The sequence below is a fragment of the Carassius auratus genome, chromosome 19, assembly GCF_003368295.1.
Source record: "Carassius auratus strain Wakin chromosome 19, ASM336829v1, whole genome shotgun sequence".
NCBI lineage: Eukaryota > Metazoa > Chordata > Actinopteri > Cypriniformes > Cyprinidae > Carassius > Carassius auratus.
In genome coordinates this window covers 23,976,826-23,999,999 of record NC_039261.1, presented here as the reverse complement: position 1 = coordinate 23,999,999, position 23,174 = coordinate 23,976,826, and the positions used below count along the sequence as shown (strand labels likewise).

At 36.3% G+C, this 23,174-nt stretch overlaps 2 protein-coding genes and 1 long non-coding RNA gene across 5 annotated transcripts; 1 reads left to right on the top strand and 2 right to left on the bottom strand.

The window, feature by feature from the left end:
* Window positions 1-513: 513 nt before the first annotated feature.
* Window positions 514-4,718, bottom strand: LOC113119886 (triosephosphate isomerase A). Its single transcript, XM_026289599.1, has 7 exons — window positions 4,492-4,718; window positions 3,082-3,205; window positions 2,898-2,982; window positions 2,649-2,781; window positions 2,370-2,455; window positions 1,970-2,057; window positions 514-1,040 (listed from the first exon to the last, which is right to left on the bottom strand). The coding sequence occupies exons 1-7, from the start codon at window positions 4,598-4,600 to the stop codon at window positions 922-924; spliced, it is 744 nt and encodes a 247-aa protein (XP_026145384.1). The 5' UTR covers window positions 4,601-4,718; the 3' UTR covers window positions 514-921.
* Window positions 4,719-4,775: 57 nt separating this feature from the next.
* Window positions 4,776-8,861, top strand: LOC113119893 (uncharacterized). The gene is made up of 3 exons (XR_003294533.1): window positions 4,776-4,863; window positions 7,468-7,556; window positions 8,783-8,861. It is a non-coding gene; the product is annotated as an uncharacterized LOC113119893 (long non-coding RNA).
* On the bottom strand, window positions 8,390-16,085 carry LOC113119881 (guanine nucleotide-binding protein G(I)/G(S)/G(T) subunit beta-3-like). 3 transcript variants are annotated; one of them, XM_026289595.1, is made up of 10 exons: window positions 15,853-16,025; window positions 14,686-14,854; window positions 13,417-13,507; window positions 13,094-13,239; window positions 12,427-12,490; window positions 11,565-11,721; window positions 11,415-11,481; window positions 10,285-10,486; window positions 9,894-10,110; window positions 8,390-8,897 (listed from the first exon to the last, which is right to left on the bottom strand). In XM_026289595.1, the coding sequence occupies exons 3-10, from the start codon at window positions 13,471-13,473 to the stop codon at window positions 8,791-8,793; spliced, it is 1,017 nt and encodes a 338-aa protein (XP_026145380.1). In that variant the 5' UTR covers window positions 13,474-13,507; window positions 14,686-14,854; window positions 15,853-16,025; the 3' UTR covers window positions 8,390-8,790. The 3 variants fall into 3 exon arrangements, with proteins under 3 accessions (XP_026145380.1, XP_026145381.1, XP_026145379.1); XM_026289596.1 differs by lacking the exon at window positions 14,686-14,854 and having other exon boundaries at window positions 16,012-16,085; XM_026289594.1 differs by lacking the exon at window positions 14,686-14,854.
* Window positions 16,086-23,174: the final 7,089 nt, after the last annotated feature.

Genomic DNA, 23,174 nt, shown 5'->3' with positions numbered 1-23,174 from the left:
CAGGATAGTGTTTTAATGGGTTTTAAAATGTTATATCTTGTCATCTACATTAGAAAACTCATACAGTATTTTAAAAAAAATGAAAAATGAAAAATAAAAAAATAAATGACTACTTTTGTTTTTGGAGGATGCATTAAATTGATCAAAAGTGTCAGTAAAGACGTACAATGCTCAAAAGATTATTACTAGAATAAGAACCATTTCTTGAGCAGCAAATCAGTATATTATTGTGATTTCTGAAGATCTTGTGACACTCAAGACTGCAGGAATGATGCTGAAAATGAAGCTTTGATCACAGGAATAAATTACATTTGAAAACATATTAAGAATAGAAAATTTATTTTAAATTGAAATAATACAATATTACTGATTTGGCCAAATACATATTCGCAAACTTGATGCTTCCGAATGATATCTAAAATTAATTGTAAAATTTACACCATTTAGCCTTTAAATTTCAGTACACACAGCATTTACCTCAGTGATTAAATCAGAAAAAAAACACTATGAGAAGACAGGACAAATATGTTTTTAATTTTCTACCAAGGTAGTCATTTCTACAGAGGATAAAGTGCTCATCAACTCACTACAAACTCAGTTAAGCATTCAGCGCTGGTCTTGTAAGTCTCAATGCGGAGAATACAGTATGTTAGATTTCAAGTAGTGTGCTCTGGAAGTGCATAGACAACACAGCAGTTAACTCCAGTGCAGCAGCAATAACAAACTAACATGCCCAAGCTCTCTTCTATTACTTTAAGTGGGAAGGGAGATGATATTAACCCACCCTGACTGTTTAACAAGCAGGTGAGCAAAAGCAACACAACCACAAAAGCACTTTCAGACCTGCTGGAATGACAAGAAGCTGGTATACACTGATTGGGAAGTGCGGCAGTTTTGGACCGTCAAAATGGCTGGGCAACTCTATGAACGGGCATTTATGATGTCAACAAACTCCGGCTTAAGGGAAGCACCTCCAACCAGGAAGCCATCCACATCGGGCTGGGCTGCCAGCTCTTTGCAGTTTCCTCCAGTAACAGAGCCTGTGGTATGAAGAGAGAGGAGTAACTGTACTTGATCAATTGTTCTTTAGTAAAAGGGGATCAGCATTGAGTCAATAAAGACTTTTACATGTTATGCATAGATGAGTAGTATTTTAGCCAGAAGCAATGATCTCGATGGAATTTATTTTGTACAAATACACAGCTTTTTGCTTTACAAGACATTCATTTTTGTTTTAATATTAACAAAATAACACCCATTCAATCAAATAAACAAACAGGAAAGGTGGTGCAACAGACATATTATCAATAATTTACAATCTAAAAGAGTATAATATATAATATATAATATATATATATATATATATATATATATATCTCACAAGACATTAACTGATGGACTAGATTAATGTGGATTACTGTGTTGTTTTTATCAGATGTGTAGACTCTTATTCTGACGGCACCCATTGACTGTAAAGCATGCATACTGTAGGTGAGCAAGTAACGTAAAGCTACATTTCTCCAAATCTGCTCTTAGCACAATAAAGGACAGTCTTCTATTAGCATATATTTCTGAATGACTTGAACGTAAATACTGTGTAAAATAAGAGTTTAAATTCTATTGCAATGAAATAGCAACGAGAAGGCCATGGGTTCGATTCCCAGTGAATACATACAATGATAAAACGTTTACTTTGAATGCAGTTTAAATTGCTTTGAAGGAAAGCATCCATCACATTGCATAGCTGTAAATATGAGGGTCATTTTTGCAATCTTATTTTCTTTCATTAAATGCATCATGCATGGACGTTTTACCAAATTTATTTTGTGTTTCACAGATGAATGAAGGTCATTGGGATGTGGTGTGACATGAGCTGAGCAAATGACAGAATCTTCCCTTTTGGGTGAACTATATCTTTAAGGCCGCTCAGAGTTGTGCAGACAGGATGTTCTGAACACTGCAGACTCACCTCCATAGATGATGCGCACAGAGTCGGCTACTGCATCCGACAAATTCGCTCTCAGCCATCCCCTCAGCTTCTCATGCACCTCCTGAGCCTGCAGCACAGTTTATATACACCAACAATTCAAAAGAAGGTTTTTCCAAAGCAAAGATCCATTTTATTTTCCCTAAAGAACAATTCAAGCGACAGATCCTAAAAAAATATTTTCTTAGTCAGAACAATGTCAATAAAGACCCTTTATCTTTTTAAGGACAACTCCAAATAAAGTACATGGTCATAAACAGAATGACTTTAAGCTACAGTATAATGTAAAAGCATTTTATTATTCATGCTTTGATGCATATGCATTTCATAAATATGAAATAATGGACAATGGAGACCAAACATGATATGAATACAGATTTACCTGATCAGGAGTGGCAGTTTTGCCAGTGCCAATGGCCCAGACTGGTTCATACGCTAAAACCACCCGAGTCCAGTCCTTCACATTGTCTACAAAATATAGAAATGTTTAAAGTTTTTCACATGCATGAACAGGGTCTGAGAAATAAAAAAAGTTCAGCACATATGCATTTCATATAAACCCTAAAAATAAATCTGCCAAATAGGCCATCTTAGCATATGTGCTGACGATCCACAATGTTAAAATCACATATTTGATATCAGATTTGTGTTTTCAGATGACCTGCAATGACTTTGGTCTGTTCAAACACCACGTCCTCAGTGGTTCCAGCTTCTCTCTCCTCTAGTTTCTCCCCGACGCAGGCGATCACACCCAAATCGCTCTCTAGGCAATGGGCCACCTTCTGGCCAATCAGCTGCAAAGCACATCACAGCCAATCAGAGAACAGCACAAATAGGCATCAACAGGAGGCCTGAATTTCATCATACTGAAAACCAAGACATATAAGGGTTTGGATTCCTATTACAATACCTCATCGCTCTCTCCAAACACGTGACGCCTCTCAGAGTGGCCCAGAATCACCCACTCGATGCCGCAGTCTTTAATCATCGCCGGGCTAAAGCGCCAAAGAAAAGTAGAGAACGTGAAATATGGTTGTGACAGTGATAAATGGTTGTTCGTAAAAACTATAAGAGATACCAATGAGCACATATACCTGATCTCCCCGGTGAAGGCTCCTTTGGGAACCTTATAGCAGTTCTGTGCGGCCACACCGATCCTCTGGTCCAGTTTAGACCTCACGTAATCAAGATAGATGGACGGCGCGCCACACACCACCTCTAAACAATGAAGACAAAACCAGTGTTATGATGAGGATATATGATTACGAAAGCCAGCAAGAACACTCTTAAATGAATAAACAAAGCATCTGTCATCATTTACTCACCATCATATCATATATTTCTTTTTTATTATTATTATTGTTATTTTATACTGCCTCTAAATGTGTGAGATATTTTTCTCTAGGTAGAATGGAAACGAATTATGGAATCCTGTTTCTGCCACAGGATAAAAAAAAAATCAAGTTGCAGTTCTGTTTATATCTTGCAAGATTTTTTCCCCTCTGAATACTGAGTTTTCATCTCGCAATCCTGTTTTTTAGTTTCTGCCACTGAACTTAGAAACTTTCCATCTTGCACTTTTTAATCTCAACTTTTTCTTCTCGCCATTGTGAATGTACAGCGAAGTCTATTAGAAATCAGAAATAAACCGAACTGTCAATTCTAAGAAAACTGTCAGAATTGTGAGAAAAAAGTAGTAATTACCTTTTTTTTCTCCCCATACCAAATTATTATGCAAATTTTTCATGCATATGGGAGTCTGTAGGACCAAAAATTGTAAAATCATTTTGTGTGTGTGTGTGTGTGTGAATTTTTTTATTGTTGTTATTATTGACTAACTAATATATATATATATATATATATATATATATATATATATATATATATATATATATATATATATATATATATATAATGTTATTGTGTGTGGAATATTCTTAATTAGTTTCTTCTGAATTTATTAGATTTTTCCCCCAGGTAGAATGGGAACCAATAGTTTGGCTATCAATTAAAACAAATATGGGATAGGGCAAATATAATTTGCCTACTTATTTAGCTAGTAAGCTGTATTTTTATGTAATTTATAGGCATATGTGACATATATAGGATATTTGGGAAAGGACAAATACAGAATTTGTAGGACCAAAAATGATAAATTAATAATGAAGCTCTCTAAAGTAGGCATATGAAAAAATATCGGTTTCTTAAGAAAAATAATACATGACTGTAATGACATGCAATAATATAAGAAAATCAACTGTATAACAAAATAAACTAGTTTTATATTTTAAGTTGTAACATTATTGTTATGTAAAAGCACGCGACCCTCCATCAATTTAAAGGGTCACGTGACGTCATGCAGCAAACTGTCTCTGCTTCTAAACAAATCCGTCGAGCAATATATGCAAAATACATCCGACCAATCTGTGAAATTGAAAAATGAAATACTTTCTGCTATATATTCTTTTAGGTAAACAACGTAACATCAAATGAACGCCATGGACCTGTTTCATCGTTGAGACTGGCCGTGTTCAAGGTCATTATGAGCTCGCCCAAACTCTCTTTATCGCCGTTCATTTTCCAGTTTCCTCCGACGAAGAATTTTCTTGACATTTTTGCGCGACAAACCGAAAGAACCAAACACAACGACTAAAGTATAATCGGTCCCGTTCGTTAAACAATTACAATTCCTACTACGTAGAAGGCTTGGTTGTTAATATTCAGGAGTAAGCGCTTTGGCATTGGAAGATTGGAATAAACGTCATGACGTTCTAATTAATATTCATGAGGTAAGGCCTCTTCATAGAAGCAACGTCAGCGCAATCTAATTAACGTTAAAGCACTGAGCTTTCGCAAGGATATAAACTCCATGGAACGTAAGTATATCCAATAACAATAATTAATCTTCATGACTTAAACTTTAGGAATACTGAATCTGTTTACTATATAAACTGCAACGAAGAACTCGATTTACAATTAGATTTACAAATCAAATTACATTATGTTAACACCGCACATTATGTTATCCAACATTAGTTGAGAATGTTCCAAAGAACATTCTGTGCTTCAGCTGAAGCAAGTAATATGGCCTTTTATACAAAAGAGTTCACAAGGTCAGTGATATTTGCATAATGTCCTTTATTTATTTATTTGTTTACATTTTTAATGTCCATTTAAAGTAAACAGCAGTCCTAAGATAGGAAATAAAGTCCATATGTGACCCTGGACCAAAAAACCAGCCATAAGGGTAATATTTTTAAGATTGAGATTTGTACCTCACCTGAAAGCTGAATAAATAAGCTTTCCATTTATGTTTGTTAGATAGGATAATATTTGGCCGAGATACAACTATTTGAAAATATGGAATCTGAGGGTGCAAAAAAATCTACATATTGAAGTTCACATGAAGTTAGCAATGCATATAACTAATAATAATAATAATAATAATAATAATAATAATACAATTATTAATATATTTACAGTGGGAAATTTACAAAATTTCTTTATGGAACATGATCTTTACTTAATTTCCTAATAATTTTTGGTATAAAATAAAAATCAATCAATCATTTTGACCCATACAGTGTATTTTTGGCTATTGCTACAAATATACCCGAGCAACTTAAGACAGCTTAAGCTCCAGGGTCACATATAATTATTTTTAATGTTAAATAATGAATTATTTGCAATGTAAGGAGGTTTTTAGGCAACTCCATGTGTTTCTATATTATGGTGATTACAGTATTGTTCAAAATAATAGCAGTACAATGTGACTAACCAGAATAATCAAGGTTTTTCGTATATTGTTTTATTGCTACGTGGCAAACAAGTTACCAGTAGGTTCAGTAGATTCTCAGAAAACAAATGAGACCCAGCATTCATGATATGCACGCTCTTAAGGCTGTGCAATTGGGCAATTAGTTGAATTAGTTGAAAGGGGTGTGTTCAAAAAAATAGCAGTGTGGCATTCAATCACTGAGGTCATCAATTTTGTGAAGAAACCGGTGTGAATCAGGTGGCCCCTATTTAAGGATGAAGCCAACACTTGTTGAACATGCATTTGAAAGCTGAGGAAAATGGGTCGTTCAAGACATTGTTCAGAAGAACAGCGTACTTTGATTAAAAGTTGATTAGAGAGGGGAAAACCTATAAAGAGGTGCAAAAAATTATAGGCTGTTCAGCTAAAATGATCTCCAATGCCTTAAAATGGAGAGCAAAACCAGAGAGATGTGGAAGAAAACGGAAGGCAACCATCAAAATGGATAGAAGAATAACCAGAATGGCAAAGGCTCAGCCAATGATCACCTCCAGGATGATCAAAGACAGTCTGGAGTTACCTGTAAGTACTGTGACAGTTAGAAGACGTCTGTGTGAAGCTAATCTATTTTCAAGAATCCCCCACAAAGTCCCTCTGTTAAAAAAAAGGCATGTGCAGAAGAGGTTACAATTTGCCAAAGAACACATCAACTGGCCTAAAGAGAAATGGAGGAACATTTTGTGGACTGATGAGAGTAAAATTGTTCTTTTTGGGTCCAAGGGCCACAGGCAGTTTGTGAGACGACCCCCAAACTCTGAATTCAAGCCACAGTACACAGTGAAGACAGTGAAGCATGGAGGTGCAAGCATCATGATATGGGCATGTTTCTCCTACTATGGTGTTGGGCCTATTTATCGCATACCAGGGATCATGGATCAGTTTGCATATGTTAAAATACTTGAAGAGGTCATGTTGCCCTATGCTGAAGAGGACATGCCCTTGAAATGGTTGTTTCAACAAGACAATGACCCAAAACACACTTGTAAACGGGCAAAGTCTTGGTTCCAAACCAACAAAATTAATGTTATGGAGTGGCCAGCCCAATCTCCAGACCTTAATCCAATTGAGAACTTGTGGGGTGATATCAAAAATGCTGTTTCTGAAGCAAAACCAAGAAATGTGAATGAATTGTGGAATGTTGTTAAAGAATCATGGAGTGGAATAACAGCTGAGAGGTGCCACAAGTTGGTTGACTCCATGCCACACAGATGTCAAGCAGTTTTAAAAAACTGTGGTCATACAACTAAATATTAGTTTAGTGATTCACAGGATTGCTAAATCCCAGAAAATAAAATGTTTGTACAAAATAGTTTTGAGTTTGTACAGTCAAAGGTAGACACTGCTATTTTTTTGAACACACCCCTTTCAACTAATTGCCCAATTGCACAGCCTTAAGAGCGTGCATATCATGAATGCTGGGTCTTGTTTGTTTTCTGACAATCTACTGAACCTACTGGTAACTTGTTTGCCACGTAGCAATAAAAAATATACTAAAAACCTTGATTATTCTGGTTAGTCACATTGTACTGCTATTATTTTGAACAATACTGTATATTATAAACTGTTATTCAGTGCAGTTCATTTTATAATGTACTTTTTACAATGCATATTGTTCTGAAATATATATTTCGCCTTATATTAAGCCTACTTTCTCATTTCACAGCCAAAGTCATCAGAACCACAGACTTGATCAAGAATGGGAACTTTAGTCAATTGCTTGTCTGGAAAAAGCTCTATTGAAAGTGGATTAGAGTAAGTCTCACGTCCTCCTTCTTAAGTTAAAGAAAAAAACAACTGCCTGATCTACCTTTCTCAAGGTGAATGAGATTGGAAGAGGCGATAATATACTTAAAGGAATTAGGTTTACAATGTGACTTCACCAACAGAACTAAAAGCCTCTGACTTGAGAGACTTACCATTAAACAATGCAAAAAGATCTGCACACTGTTATTCTCCCTTCATTTAAAAGTTTTATATTATCTGATGTATTTTTTTAACTTGCACCTGGTCAAGATGTATAGCTTTAAACTTCTTGTTTTCTTCCCAATTATAAAGGTATTCAGCTGTCAAATTTTCCAAAAGCCCAGTTTTGTGATCTAATTTGCTTTTCAAATGTAAGATTTTTTTCCCCAATAATATTTTTGCCTCCTATAATATTTCGTTCTCTCATAAATTCATTCTGTTAAGTAACAGGTAAGTAACAGGTCAACAGTTTCAAATGATATTATTCTTCAAATGCCCTACAGTTATAAAACACACAACTTAACAGAGACACACAGCACACATTAAAATATAGTTTAATGCAGAACACTATGTTTATTAGAAAGGTATTCAAGGAACCACTGAAATATTAAAGAGGAACTGTCTTGTAAGTAAAAGTCCTACAAAAAGATGAAAGAAGTAAATACAGACATTGTATCTTTTAGAATAACATGTTATATTGAGGGCTTTAGGAAGTAAATTCATTAAAATTAAAATATATATGTATGCCAACATCATCAAAGAGCCATAATATCAGATCTCAGACAAGACAGTGTGGTTGCTGGGAAAAGTCTTCTTCTGCATTCTATCGTCATTTCTAATAAATAAAAAATGTTCCTCCAAACTTTCATCTAATGATAAGGATTCTTAATGGACAAAAAAAATATGTAATACTATATTTTAAATGCTTAAATGATTATGCTGTCAAAATCATTACAATTTCAAGTCAAAGTTTCATTGTCCTGAGGTTATCATGTCATGTTAACATTAATGCAATCCTGTGTTAGTTGCAACTTACATTTTTTACCTTTAAATATTGCATATTATATATTCTAATGAAATCCAGTCTTCCAGAAATCCCAGGTGGACCTTTGTGTGTTTGTTTGTGTGTGTGTGATTCTTTGTTGCTCAGAAATCGATCATTTCTCATCCTCTCTCTCTCAACCTTTCTTTCTCATTCTTAATCTCAATCTCATTCCCATCTCATCTTCTTTCAGGGTCCAACTCAGTTCCAAATCTTCAAGAAGCTGTCCCATGAGCCAGTGCAAACACACATGCCATCTGGTGGTACTCCGGTGCAGCTCACCCTGTTGTCATGGCCAGACAACACACCTACAGGAGAGAAAGAAAGGAAGTGAAAATATGAATTTGACAGCATTTTATTCTTCATGCACGTCTATTTAATTTGTAAAGACTGAGCTTTTGTATTATTATGACGAACAGCTGAATTTAATGATGCATGGGGTAAAAAAAGGGGGATTTTCTGCATGGGTTGTTGATTGGAAGTGGAGGCAGAGCTTAAACGAACTGAACCCAGTTATGACATTTTGATTAAATATTAAGAAGTCCATTTTTTTTTTAAAGAAATGTTGCATTACTCACCAATGGATCCTCTACAGTGAATGGGTGCCGTCAGAATGAGAAACCAAACAGCTCATCAAAACATCATTATAACCCACTAGTAATTCACACGACTCCAGTCCACGTCTTGTGAAGTGTTTGTAAGTGACAAAGCTATCATTAAGGGATTTTATCTTTATATGTTGTCCTCTCACATCAAAATCCACACACATATTCATTTAGAGCTGTTTTTGACTGTTTTTGCTTGTACAGTGCTTGATCTGTGCATATTTCTCTCCCGTTTCAGACAAGATGACTTTTTCTCCGGAGCAAGCAATACTTAATGGTGGATTTGTTTTATTACAAACACACAGATTTCCACTTCACACAATGTTAATCAATGGACTGGAGTGGTGTGGATTACTTGTGGATTGTTGTGATGTTTTTATCAGCTGTTTAGACTCCCATTCTGACGGCACCCATTCACTGCAGGGGATCCATTGGTGAGCAAGTGATGGTAAATTTCTCCAAATCTTTTGTGATGAAAAACAAACTAATCTTGAAATTTTCATTTCTGAATGAATTGTTCCTGTAAGCAGAAGACTTCACCAACTAACACCAACACATATCACATCCATGCCAGAAGAGTGTTTTAATACTCAGAAATTGGCTACATGGCTACATTGGTGGAGTTGCCAAGACGGCTTCAAATAGACTTAATCAGCATTAATGATTCACTCCATCTGTGACTCCTTTTTTTCAACTCACCCACTTTCTCGCCCTTTAGCGAGTCCCAAATATTGCAGTTGAAGTCATCGTAACCAGCAAAGATGAGGCGGGCAGACATGGAGAGAGCCAGTGATGTTACGCCGCTGTTCAGGGCTGCATCCTGGTAACCGATCACTTCTTGATCGGCACGAAGATCATACATTTTGCATGTGCAGTCATCAGAGCCGGTGATAAATGCATTGCCACTAGGGAGGAACTGAAGAAAGAGGACGCTTGGTGAATCCATTTCCGCTCTTAAATGAAATTTTAAAGACTCAATTCTTTGAAAATGTTATAAGGTTGGCTTCATTAATGAGGAAGCCAAAAATAACTGTGATGCTCTCTTCTGAATGTGCCCGGTACTGCATCAAACATTTGATGTTTAACTCACTGAAATGGCGTTGATGTCACTGGTGTGACCCTGGAAGGTTTGCTTGCACTGGCCGTCTCTGATGTCCCACAGCTTGGCCAGAGAGTCGCAAGCACCGGAAACAAAGGAGTTCATGTCTGGAGACAGCGACAGACACATGCAGTCTCCAACATGATTCAGGAAAACCGTCTTCTGCTTTCCAGTCTCCAAATCCCACAATGCACTGGAAGAAAAATGGGAGGGAAATAAAACTGTAACAAAAAAGTGGTGCTTTCTGATCGGATGCTTTTAGTGTTTCCTAGGGGCCCTTAATGTATGTCTATGGGATTTTGTTTTTGTTGCTTTTGTCCATTATCAGGCTGAAGGTAATTTATTATAAAGTAAAAGCACAACTCTCCTCAACAAGCGGCAAAGCGTTGTGAAAAAGCTGTAATCTTACCTATCAGCAAAAGTGGCAATGCTTGCTATATTTAAAGCCTAATTAGACTTTGTTAGATGAGAATGGAACCATTTAATGAAGTTGAAGCTGGTTTTTAATGGATTTGTTAATCAGTTGCTTGGCTAAATGAAAGTTGTAGTGTATTGTATGGCCTACTGCTTTTTAAAAATAGAAAGTGAAATAGTAGGCATTATTCCCTGATACACATTTTAAACATGTATGCTATGATGCTCAATGTTCATTTGAATAGCATCCAGCTATTTTTGCATTTTAATCCAATATTGTTTTTTTCTCATGGTATTGATTTGTAAAAATGGACTTTGGGGTGAATATGATATGCATGTGTTTGGCATGCATGTAATACGCAGTTTTCGCATGCATATGACAGAAAATATGCTGGCGTGCACATGATATGAAGGTTTTGCGTACATATGACACGCATCTTCCCCACAACCCTAAACATACCCAATGCATAGCATTTACATGCCAAAGTCCACTTTTGCATATCAATACCACAAGTTTTCGTTTTTATTTGGTGTAATATTTATACGCACGTTCATCGGGTTAAATTACAATGAAAGGAGACTTGTAAGAACACTCGAAAAAAATTGCAATTTCATGAATGAAATCATTTTGTGAACTGGGTCAAACTGATTTTCTATAGTAATTGGGTGAACTATCACTTTAATTGTAAAAGCTACATGCAACAAACCATGTGGTATCACCGGAAGCGGTTAGAATCTCTGTGTCACTGAGGAAGCGTGCACAGGACAGGTAACCTATGAAAATAAAGATAACATAACTGACACTTAATTACAAGCATGCAAGAAAGTAAAGTGTCTTGCCTGACTTATGTATATACCTGTGTGAGCATCCAATTCTTTCACCGTCTTGATTACAGGTGTCTTCAAGTTGTAGACAGTACACATGTTGTCGAGACCACCGCTGGCCACGAGGTTTCCAGAAGGAGCATATGCACAGGTCATCACCCACGAGGACTTGAGGGGAACAGCATTGACCTAAAGAAAGAGGCAAATATTTGAACTTTTCTTTGAAGAGATTCTGATGTAAAGTTAAAGGTAGTGCCATTTCTGCACAGTAAGCTAAATGTAACTGCATGATAATCGCGGTTTTCATTTAAACAGACAGTCCTGTCGAAAACTGTCAAAAACAAATCAACACATTGACCCAGAGGGTTTCATTCATTAACCATGCAAAATTGCATACTATAGGGGGAATTATCTAATTTTATGCATGGATATTTCATTTACATTAACAAAAAAAAAATAATAATTTTAAGGCCTCTATTGCTTGAAAAACTTGCTGCAACCCATCTTTCAAATTTTGGTGGAAATCAACCCACAAATTTCTCAGTGATAGTTGTTTCTTCAAGTAAAGTTTGATAAGAGACTTCTTTAAAAATACCTTTGTTTAATAAAATATCTTTAACTAAGCATTTTCATCCTAACATAATGCAAAAATATTTTAAATGTGTAAAGTTAACATAGTTACAGTTTCTGTGTATTGTTAGATAAAAAAAAAATATTTTTTAAATTAAAAAAAAAAAAAATTCAAATATGCCATTCTAGCAGCTTCAATAGGGAACATTTATTTATTAATCTGAGAACAAAAGAGTAGGTAACAGTTGTATACTGCAAAATATTAACTGACATTTAACTGACTAAATATGTTTTTTCTTAAAAGTATATTTGAGCCAGGCAGACCTTGTTTCCAGTGTGAGAATCCCAGATGAGAAGTTTGCCGTCCTGTGATGCACTGACCATTAGCCTAAAGACACCGAGGAAAGAAAGAGAAAGAAAGGCTGGTAAGACACAGGATGTACCATTTCCTATATTCCACCCTTTATTGTATTTATTCATTTTGAAATCTGAGACAACTGCTGTTAATGCAGTTATTCATATATATTTATTATACATGTTTTGTTATGTTTGGTTTGCAAAAGCTGTGTTAGCAACATTCACATCCTGATTTAGCTAGTTCAGTATATTTGGATTGTTTGGGATTGTAACAAAAATGTAACTATAACTTTAACTATAATAATTTTATTTCTAATGGATTCCAAAATACATATAAATACTTATAAGAGCTATTTGTTTTTGCTGTCAATGCACTCTCTTGCATACAGTGACGCTTAAGTCTGTTTCAGGCCTCTGACCCTGATAATTGATCTAACTAAGAATTAGCTAATTCAAGGTGAACCTGCTTGAGCAGATCACGTAACACCAAAGGGCTACAGGTAAACCAATAAATATCCCTTTCTTTGAGTTAAGTCATTTTTAATTCCTTTTAATGACTCAGTGGGTTTTTATTTCGAAATACTTCAGTGCAGTATAACGCAGCATAGCTAATGGTTTGCTAGGATGTTCTCACCTGTTGTCTGTACTCCAGTGCATGGCATAGATTTTGGCCAGGTGGCCTTTGAGATTCTTCCTGGTCTTGAGTTGGACCCGAGGGGCCGGAGCCACCCCAGAAGCGGCGGAGGCCATGTCTGTGTCATGCACTGCTTTACGAGCCGCCTATAGTGAAACAAATATTTGATTATTAATTGTATACATAGAAATTGTACAGCTAGAGATACATTAGCATTTTCTTTAGCACTTTGCATTAGGAAAGATCGTATATCCATGTTCTTCAACTGTTGCATCGTGAAAGTACAATATATATATATTTATAAGAACTTTACAGCATCACACCTCGATCTGTGTCTTCAGGGCTTCGGCCTCCTTCTTCATCTGCTCCATTTCACCCATGGCTGCTGTTGATTAGGGTCCTTACCAACACAAGCTGAGATCAAATAAATAAAAAATAATCAAATGAATAAAAACTACAATTAAAAGTGGATAATAAATGAGTCATAGGAGTAGGATTAATCCCTGAGCTAGGCCTTGTGTACTGCCAGTGTTGTCAAGTCCATGGTTATCCCACAGAATTGGTCTACCTTTACACTGTTGCTGCGGGTTGTGTTTTGAAGGGAAAACCACACACACACAAAAACACAGTTGGACTAGTTCTGGGCTATTTTTGGGTAGCGATTGAGGTGGTTTTGTTCCAGAGACCTGGCAACCCTGATTACAGCATCACAAATGTGGAAACGATTGAATAATATTGAAACCTGATCTCCCTGGACAAGTTATTCATTCCTGCTTGGTAGATAGGATTGTCAGTCATTTATGAGTTCAACATGAGTTCAGTAATGTTATATCTAGCAAATGCTAATGATACTGTGAGTCTGTTAATTAAAATAAATATTCTACCTTTCAAATTTACTGAGCCCCGCACATGGCATGCAGGAAAAAAGTAGTAGGCTAAATTGTTTGCACAATTTACTATTTTGTTCCCACGATTTATAAAGTGTCAGCACTATTTACTAATTCATTCCCTCGATTTGCTAAATCTTGCACACGATTTATAAATCAAGAAAACAAATGAGTAAATTGTGTGCATGATTTAGCAAATCGAGGGAACATATTAACAAATTGAGGAAACGAGGATTATCGTGTGCATGTTTTAATACATTGAGGGAACGAATTAGTAAATAGTGTGCATGAACCAAAACCTATTTAAGCCTTTTCTTTATATTATCAAATAAAATACATGTGAAACAAGGCAAATAAAAAAAAAAAAAATGCAAACCTGTAAAATAAGACATGCAGAACTGAAATCAAGCCTTCCCCCTAAACATGGTAAACATAGGCTATCGCCTAAAGTCAAATGCAAAAAAAAAAATTGTAATTAGCTTAAAACTAAATATTTCAAATGTTTTCTTCAGATGTAAATCTTCTAAGTTGCAACTCACTATAAAAATATTTATCGCTATTCTACCGCCGTATGAATGCCAGAGATGAGGAATTGTCAGCCTTGTCGTGCTACAGAGATCATAATGAACTTAACTGATGGTTAAGTGCTAGAAACTGAGTCTTGCATTGTGCTTTTGATGGTCAAATTCTGTGTTGGAGGATTACTCTGTGTTCAGCTCGTGATGAGAGCTGGTGTTTTCTTGATGCCGAGGAGGGCTAGAAGAAAGGTCTAAGCCCCTGCAGGAGCTGTCGGGGGTGGCTTATCAAATCTCCTGTCATCCGATTACTGACTGCTCTTTACTACGGGATCAGGTGGGACAGGAAGTGGGAAGATCTAAGACAAAACACAAGGAAAAGGGGGAAGAAAAGATGCATGTCTTGGGGATGTTATCTTCCATAAGTATGTAATGGATTGTTAATAGTACAAGATTAAATGAGACCTGATGGACCTCAAAACTTCTCGGATCTTTTGATTACTTGCTCAAGAGTAGCTTTAGCATTAGGTTAATCCTGCAAAGAGCCAATTGTGCAAACTTTGCATGTTGCAACATTATGATCTGTACAGAAACCAAAAACAACACTGTAAATGTTTGAAGATTTCTGTTTTCAAAAAAATATATCAGTCTTTCTACCAGCGTTATTTACCAGTATCATTTAGATGCTATAAAAGTTTTAAATCAGATTCCTTTTATATTTTCTGTTTTCATGTTAATTTTATTATATTTTATTTCAGCTTTAGTTTTAATTTTCAGCACATCAAGTTAAACTAAACGAAAATGAGAATTTTGCCTTGTTTACTAGCTGAAATGAAATGTTTTTTCTTCAAGTAACGCAAATCTATTTTTTTTTTGTAAAATAAAACAACCATGCTTTCGGTTTCAGAATTTCATGTTAGATTCAATACATTACTTGCAGTTTACTTTTTACTAGCAATTTGAGTAAGAATTGTTTCTACACAATGTTTTTTAGTGTACAGGAATGCATCAATATAACAACTGAAAAATGTTACTTCAACCACAAATTCCTCGTAAAATTGCTTGATGCACTTTTGGATAGTTGAAATACCGACATTAACATCCCAATGTCATTTTAAGCATTGTAATACTTGCAGATCAACCTTTTGTGAAACTGTGGTCAAACTATTTCCAGGAAATATGTAGTGCATTACAATAAATGTTTTTTTAAAAAGCAATTATTCAATGCATTTCTGTGCAAACCAAATTTTAAAAACCTGCGTTTTAAGGATATAACGTATCGTAATGCACAAGGTTTGCAATGTGCAGTGCATCACTGCACAATTTACCTTATGCAAACTAATCAGACCAAACTCACCTTTTTACCAAAAATGCTTATTTTCGTCTCTATAACTCCAAAGTCTCTTTCTCTTTATCAGTCTCTATTTTGCTTAGTCCACAAGACAGCTCTTCAGTCTTCTCTCTCTCTCTCTGTGTGCCTCCCACAGGTTCCCCCAACAGACTGGACGCAACTTACCTGTGGAAAAACTCTCTCTTTCTCTTCCCTGTCGGCAAGAGAGGAACAGATGAGGATTGGAGGGGATGAAGGAGATCAGGGATGAAAGGATAAGCCCAAAGATGGGCGCAGAGAGAAGGAGAGAGAGAAAGGGGAGGGTGAGGAACAGGTAAACCGATTGGAATGGAAAATCAGGTTATGGGGTCGAAAGACGAGGCAAGAGTGAGCGCACACAGCAGAGGACAGAGGAAGTGATGGATAGTGTGTGGCATGAACAAAAATATGGTTGATTCCTGAGGAACATCCTGTGGGGTTCTCAGCATTGGTTCTAACAACCACTTTGGGGTAAAACAGGAATTTAAAGCATTTCATACTTGTTTAATCATCTAGTTTGATGTTAACAGTTGATGGGCCATTGGTGTGGTTTGGTGAATGTTGATAGGAGGGGGGCTGAAGGGTTTGGATTGGTTTGTCAGAGCTAATGAGTTGAGCTCGTCTAATCAGGTTCTAAGTGGATATCCGGGGAATCGGCAATCGCGTTAAGGAATTAGAGCAGGTGAATCCGTGGAGCAGACGTCACGGTGACACAAAGAGCAATGGAGGAAGGAAAGTGAGGAAAGTTACGACAATAAGTGAGATTTTGGTTTTACATTCTATCTTGAATGAAATCTTGCATTTGCTTTCTTTAAGGAGAGTCAAATGCAAAAGAAGAGTAGCAAAGAATTATGACAATGGTCTTTGTGAAGTTTTATTCTTAGTTCAATAGCACCAATTAAGCTACATTATACAGGAAATGAGAATAAAATGTATTTTGAGCTATGGAAACTGTGTCAAAAATGAGCATTAAAGTATAGTACTGACACAAGTCCAGTAAGTTTTAAACGTATGATATACTGAATTTCAGTTTGCATTTGCAACAGATATTGACAATAAACCATTTCCCGGACCATTTTCTAAAGAGCTAATGGATCTAATTTACAAGTGAAACATGCCAAGAAGGGTTTATCTTCTCAGTCTGTGTTGTAGGTAACTGCCAGTCTATGGCATCGGAGCAATTTACCCTTAAAATCCTCCTTGGATGTTGATGCGAGTTCATTTGAGGCAATGGTAAAAAAAAATCTAGTTTGTCATCCTGCAGTGTTTGGTGCAGGAAGTAAAAGAAACCTTTTTTCAAATTATTCAGCGTTTCTAAGACATTTTATACAGAAAACGTCCCTTTTATGTCCGAGAGATGGATCTTTACTAAAAACCAATTCAACTTTTCCTTTTACAGTGACGTGTGAATGCTACATTGGTAGTGTTTTACCATTTTTTTTAAATTATTTATTCATTTTCCAAATACTTTAATGCATAGGTGTTATTGTTAAACCTTGTCCCAAATTTTCGATCTTAAGTATGAAAATTCATTTTTAAAATATGAATTACTATGTTTAACTAAATATATCTAAGCAATCTGAAAAACGAACATATACACCTTTGTATAGTTATGTTATGGTTAAAATTATTCATTTTTTGTGTAGTTTTATGATTATAACGTGAGTAAAATGATTGAAAATATTTATTTCTGTGTATTTAGCATGCTAAATGCTAGCTAAAATGTTAACCTTTTACTCAAAAAATATTTTAAACGTAATTTCCACACAGGACTTTACCAAGCACAATATAATTTTATTTGTGTAAGGAATTATAATTATAATTGATGTGTAATAAACAGTGAGGGTGTGAAAAAGGTATTAAGAGTTTATTTTCCACAAGACTGCAGATAAAGAAACACCCATAAATAAAATGATGTAAACTGTATGGCCTCATAACTGTAAGTGCAGCATGATTGAGGTCACCTGACAAAGATTTACCAGCTTTAATTAGTGACCTTCCTGTGCTTATTTGCCGATGGGTATGACCTCACGACGCTCCTGGAAACTGTGTCAGGGAGTGCTGATGAATAACACAAATGCACCCCAGGGAGCTGCTATTTATCTCTTCAGAATAGCACTTGTTAGTAATGCAGTACACTGTTTTTGATTTACGGTACATTTATTACAGTTCACGTAGAGGAACCTGACATTATAATGGACCGTTTTCGTGAAAACACCTCCTCTGGGATTTAAGCTGCCAACCTTTAAATTACTGGATCTTAGACCGCAAGGTCACACCACCCACATAAGGGCTCCTGTGACTGTTCCATTGTAGGCTGCAGCATCAATAATAAAGATGAGTCAGAAAACAGGAAGTATAGGTGGAGAACATAGACAACTATCTTCAACTTAATAACACTGCAGTACGTCTTGTCAATGAAATGTGCTGTGAATTTACCATTGCTGCTTAATTAATTTATCGGCTTGATTACCATCACTCTGGGAAATTTATGATAGACAAGACACTAAAGTAATCTTATATTATTATACCTACACAGTCCCATCACATACCGTGTACCGTGAGGTATCTCATAGTGTATGTGATCGACCAGAAACATTTTTAATTCCCTGCTCAAGGGTCTGGTATCCACACAAGCTGATAGCATGGATATAATGTGCAGAGAGACCTCTGCTGGAGAACTGAGAAAAGTCATTTTGTTCACTTTGGCATTCATTTTGAATGATTTTGACCCAGCAGGACTCGACCTCGTGACGATCAGGCTACCTACCTTGCAATATGTTTTATATAAACTTATAAATTATAACTTCATATGCATCCTGTTACTCATAAACATCATAATTAAAATTGTGGTGAAACAGTGATGATGTAGCATATTTTAGAGCAACTGTATGTGAGTTTGTTTTATCTTGAAATATCAGTTTCAAATCATACACAGATGACTGTCTGTTCTGGTTGTATGTAAAGGTACTATAGAGGGCAAAGCCACTTCCTTCCACCATCCACCTTATTTTGCAAAGCGGAAGTAAGCCGTTTTCTGCACTATAAAGCAGGGTTTTCATTTGAACATACATTAACAGGAAACCATATTTGTAAAAAAAATGTATTACCAGGGGCTGATTGAAATGTTTTGGCTTCAATTTTCAGGTGTACAGCACAAACAGAACATTTACAGGACAATGATGTACTAAAAACAAAACATTTTCCTTTGCATGTTTGAAAGTTTAACATACAGACGACAACTCTGTCAAAACAGTCCTCATTCACATAGCTCCACGAAAATGGCTAAACGCTGTATTATACATGCCAGGCCAGTAGTTGGCAATGACACTTAGCATTTCTTCTGCTCATACTAAACATGTTCTATGTGTGCACATGACATCGCCATTCACACAAATTCTCGTTTTAATACTTTACACTGAGACAATAACAGTGTTGTTTTCAGAAATATGTAAATTGAAACCTGTTTTCAAAACTTTGTGTTTCCAGGCGCATAAGGTTTTCTGTTTTAAATAGAAAATGGAGTACGCAAGGGCAGATTGCTTTACTGCAGCAACAAAAACATAAGTACAGCTACTGACTATAATTGCTACTGTAATATATTTATGAAAATGAATTCCACTTACCTAACCGTGGAGCTCTGAAGTCGCAAATACACAAAACTTCATACACTGCATACAGAAGATATTTTGGAGAATGTTGGTAACCAAACAGTCAGTGGTGGCCATTGACTTCCATAGTGTTTTTTTCCATAATAAGTCAATGGCTACCGTTAACTGTTTGGTTACTAAAAAGCGTCAAAATAACTTATTTTGTGCCAAACATGATAAAGAAACTCATACAGATTTGGAAGAACATGCAATGACATAATTTTCATTTTGGGGTGAACTATCCCTTTTCAAACCCTTTTAATGGCAGTAATTACTAAAATGTGTTTATACAGTACATATAAATTTAATAGAAATATGTTCTTGCAAATATAATTTATTATAACTGTAATGGCAGTAATTACTAAAAATGTGTTTATACAGTACATATAAATTTAAAAGAAATATGTTCTTGCAAATATTAATTTATTATATGTATGACTTGTAACATAAATAACATAAATTGATATAACTCTGCAGGTATAAGGTACAAAAAAAAAAACTGTGACCATGTTTGAAAGTTTCAAGATTTTAGTGTTACCTTCAGAGATTTCAAATGAATAATGGAAAGCTGATAAAAAGTGTTTCAACTAGTAAAAATACTAGACACAACATGGACCAGTCATTATTAAGCAAGCAGCGTCAAGTCTTTGTTTCTCCTCTCGAGAAACAAAGACAGCAGAGGGCAGCTGATCATACATTATACTGATAAAAATCACAAAACCTTTCAGTCTGTGCATTGTAAGTAATGGTGCAGAATCCCTCTTATCTGCATGTCTTCCAACATCTCAAAACCATTTCAGTTTGTGGACTGAATTTCAGCGGCAGCCATAAATAAAACTACAGTCTAGTCCCTCAACAACACAGGCAAAACCAAACAAATAGAAAATTGCTTTTCCAAATGCACCTTTATTTAAAACCAAGACGAGCCCTCATGTTGTGTTCCAGTCATTTTGATGCAGATAAAAAAAAACAAAAAAATCTAAATGGTACTTAATGGTTAGTGTTGGGTTAAAATGTTATAAAAATTCCAATAGGACATCTAAGGACCTCTCTGTGCACATCTAAGGACCTCTCTGTCAAGCTCCTGAAGTTTGCAGATGACACCACACTCATCGGCCTCATTCAGGACGGTGACGAGTCTGCTTACAGACAGGAGGTAAAAGAGCTGGCTGTCTGGTGCAGTCTCAACAACCTGGAGCTTAACACCCTCAAAACAGTGGAGATGATCGTGGACTTCAGGAGAAACCCCCCTGCACTCCCCCCACTCACCATCATGAACAGCACTGTGACTGCAGTGGAGTCATTCAGGTTCCTGGGCACCACTATCTCTCAGGACCTGAAGTGGGACATTCACATTGACTCCATTGTGAAAAAGGCCCAGCAGAGGTTGTACTTTCTCCGCCAGCTGAGGAAGTTAAACCTGCCACAGGAGCTGCTGAAACAGTTCTACTCCACCATCATTGAATCCATCCTCTGCACTTCAGTAACTGTCTGGTTCAGCTCAGCTTCTAAATCTGACCTCAGAAGACTACAGAGGGTAGTCCGGACTGCTGAGCGAATCATCGGTTCAACCCTCCCATCTATTCAAGAACTGTACTTATCCAGAGTGAGAAAAAGGGCTGTCAAAATCACTCTGGACCCCTCACATCCAGCACACTCCCTCTTTGAACTGTTGCCATCTGGTCGACGCTACAGAGCACTGAGCTCCAGAACGACCAGACACAGGAACAGTTTCTTCCCTCAGGCAATCCATCTTATGAACAGCTGATAATAACGGCGGACACACTACACTTTATATTTATATACACACACACTTTATTTATCTAACACACATACTTAGTATACACTTAAATTTTGCACACAATATATATGTACATACATAACTTCATTTTGTAATATACTTGCCTACAATTGTCATTTGGATATTGTTATTCACTATCTACTTATTTGTATTTTTTATTCTTTTATTATGTGTTTTATGTTCTGTCGCTGTCATTCTGTTGTACTGCGGAGCTTCTGTCACGAAAACAAATTCCTCGTATGTGTACATACCTGGCAATAAAGCTCATTCTGATTCTGAATTCTGATTCTGAAATTCCAATAGTATTTACAAGCAATTTTAAAAAGGCCAGTCATTTCTGACAGGGAACAGCAAATGATTATTTTCAGGGGTTACAAGGGTTAGATGCAGATGGAAATATAATGTGAGTAGGTCTTAACCTCTTCCACTATACTGCTGCTTTTTTATATATACCTAAAATTTGGTTTATACTGTTTCATATCTAAGGTATGGTTATAATAGTGTTACACACAAATGCTAAAATGTTTGTTTTCCTAAATTGGAATGGGTCTAATCTTGTCAAAATATTATGACTTGCCACAGATGGAGCTCATAATTAATTATATCCAGAAAAGGCTGTGGGATACACGCAACTGCAGGACTTTGATTATGTGCCATGTAATGGTTTCTGGTTATGTAATCATTGTTATTTGCTCTGCTGTTAACTAAATAAGCTGCAGATATGCACATTTGTTATGATATGTCATACCAATTCCCAGTGTGTATTTATTTATTTTATTCATTGGTGCACAGTGACACTAATGGTATCAGATGCCAGTCGATATTAAAATCTTGTGTGCTTTTGTTTATGCTGTAGGAAAAGTCAAGTTAAGTCACCTTTATTTATATAGCGCTTTTAACAATTCAGACTGTCAAAGCAGCTTTACAGTTTTAAATAGGAAGATAGTGTGTCAATAATGCAAAAGGACAATAGTAAACACACAATTGTCAGTTAAAGGCAGTTCATCATTGAATTCAGTGATGTCATCATCCAGCTCAGTTCAGTTTAAATAGTATCTGTGCAATGATATCACTGGAAAATAAGTGTCCCCAACTAAGCAGGCCAGAGGCGACAAGAAACCAAAACTCCATCAGTGACAGAATGGAGAAGAAACCAGGCTCAGTCGGGGGGCCAGTTCTCCAGACAAACCAGCAGTTGATCCAGGCTGCAGCAAAGTCAAACTTTGGAGAAGACTCATCTGGTTCTGTGGTCTTGTCCTAATGGCCGTCTAGGAGACAAGGTCTTGACTGTGGATCTGTCCCTGGGGTTCATCTAGTTGTGGTCTCCGCTGAAATTTGGGGCTGTAGAGGTCCTCTCTAGGTGCTGATCCACCATCTGAGCTGGATACGTACTGGATCTGGTGGCTACAGTGACATCGGAATAAGAAAGAAACAGAGTAATATTAGCGTAGATGCCATTCTTCTAATGATGTCCCAGAAAAATGTACGCACAATAAAATGCAACAATATATGCAACCAGAATAATAACTTAAATTGAAAATTCAATGTACATAACAGACAAAGGGCCCTATTTTAACGATCTGAAACGCAAGTGTCAAAGCGCGAAGCGCAAGTAACTTTGTGGGCGGGTCTCGGCGCTGTTGCTATTTTCCCGGCGGGATAAATGGCTCTTGCGCCCGGCACAAATCTAAAATGGGTGGGTCTGAAGTAGCTTCATTATTCATAGGTGTGGTTTGGGCGTAACGTGAAATAAACCAATCAGAACTTCATCCAACATTCCCTTTAAAAGCAGGTGCGCAAGTTCCATTATGGATTGCTATTATTATGGCGTATTTACCAGGCGCACGCCAGGAGCGGTT

What these genes read in the sequence shown, in the direction of transcription:
- LOC113119886 (XM_026289599.1), bottom strand. Translation starts at nt 4,600, where the DNA reads ATGTCAAGAAAATTCTTCGTCGGAGGAAACTGGAAAATGAACGGCGAT. An exon ending in CAGTCTCAACGATGAAACAG is followed by an intron (nt 3,206 to 4,491) that starts GTCCATGGCGTT and finishes TTCATTGTTTAG; the next exon opens with AGGTGGTGTGTGGCGCGCCG. An exon ending in TGTTTGGAGAGAGCGATGAG is followed by an intron (nt 2,782 to 2,897) that starts GTATTGTAATAG and finishes TGTGCTTTGCAG; the next exon opens with CTGATTGGCCAGAAGGTGGC.
- LOC113119881 (XM_026289596.1), bottom strand. Translation starts at nt 13,473, where the DNA reads ATGGGTGAAATGGAGCAGATGAAGAAGGAGGCCGAAGCCCTGAAGACA. An exon ending in CACTGGAGTACAGACAACAG is followed by an intron (nt 12,491 to 13,093) that starts GTGAGAACATCC and finishes CGGTGTCTTTAG; the next exon opens with GCTAATGGTCAGTGCATCAC. An exon ending in GTGACATCAACGCCATTTCA is followed by an intron (nt 10,111 to 10,284) that starts GTGAGTTAAACA and finishes CTCTTTCTTCAG; the next exon opens with TTCCTCCCTAGTGGCAATGC.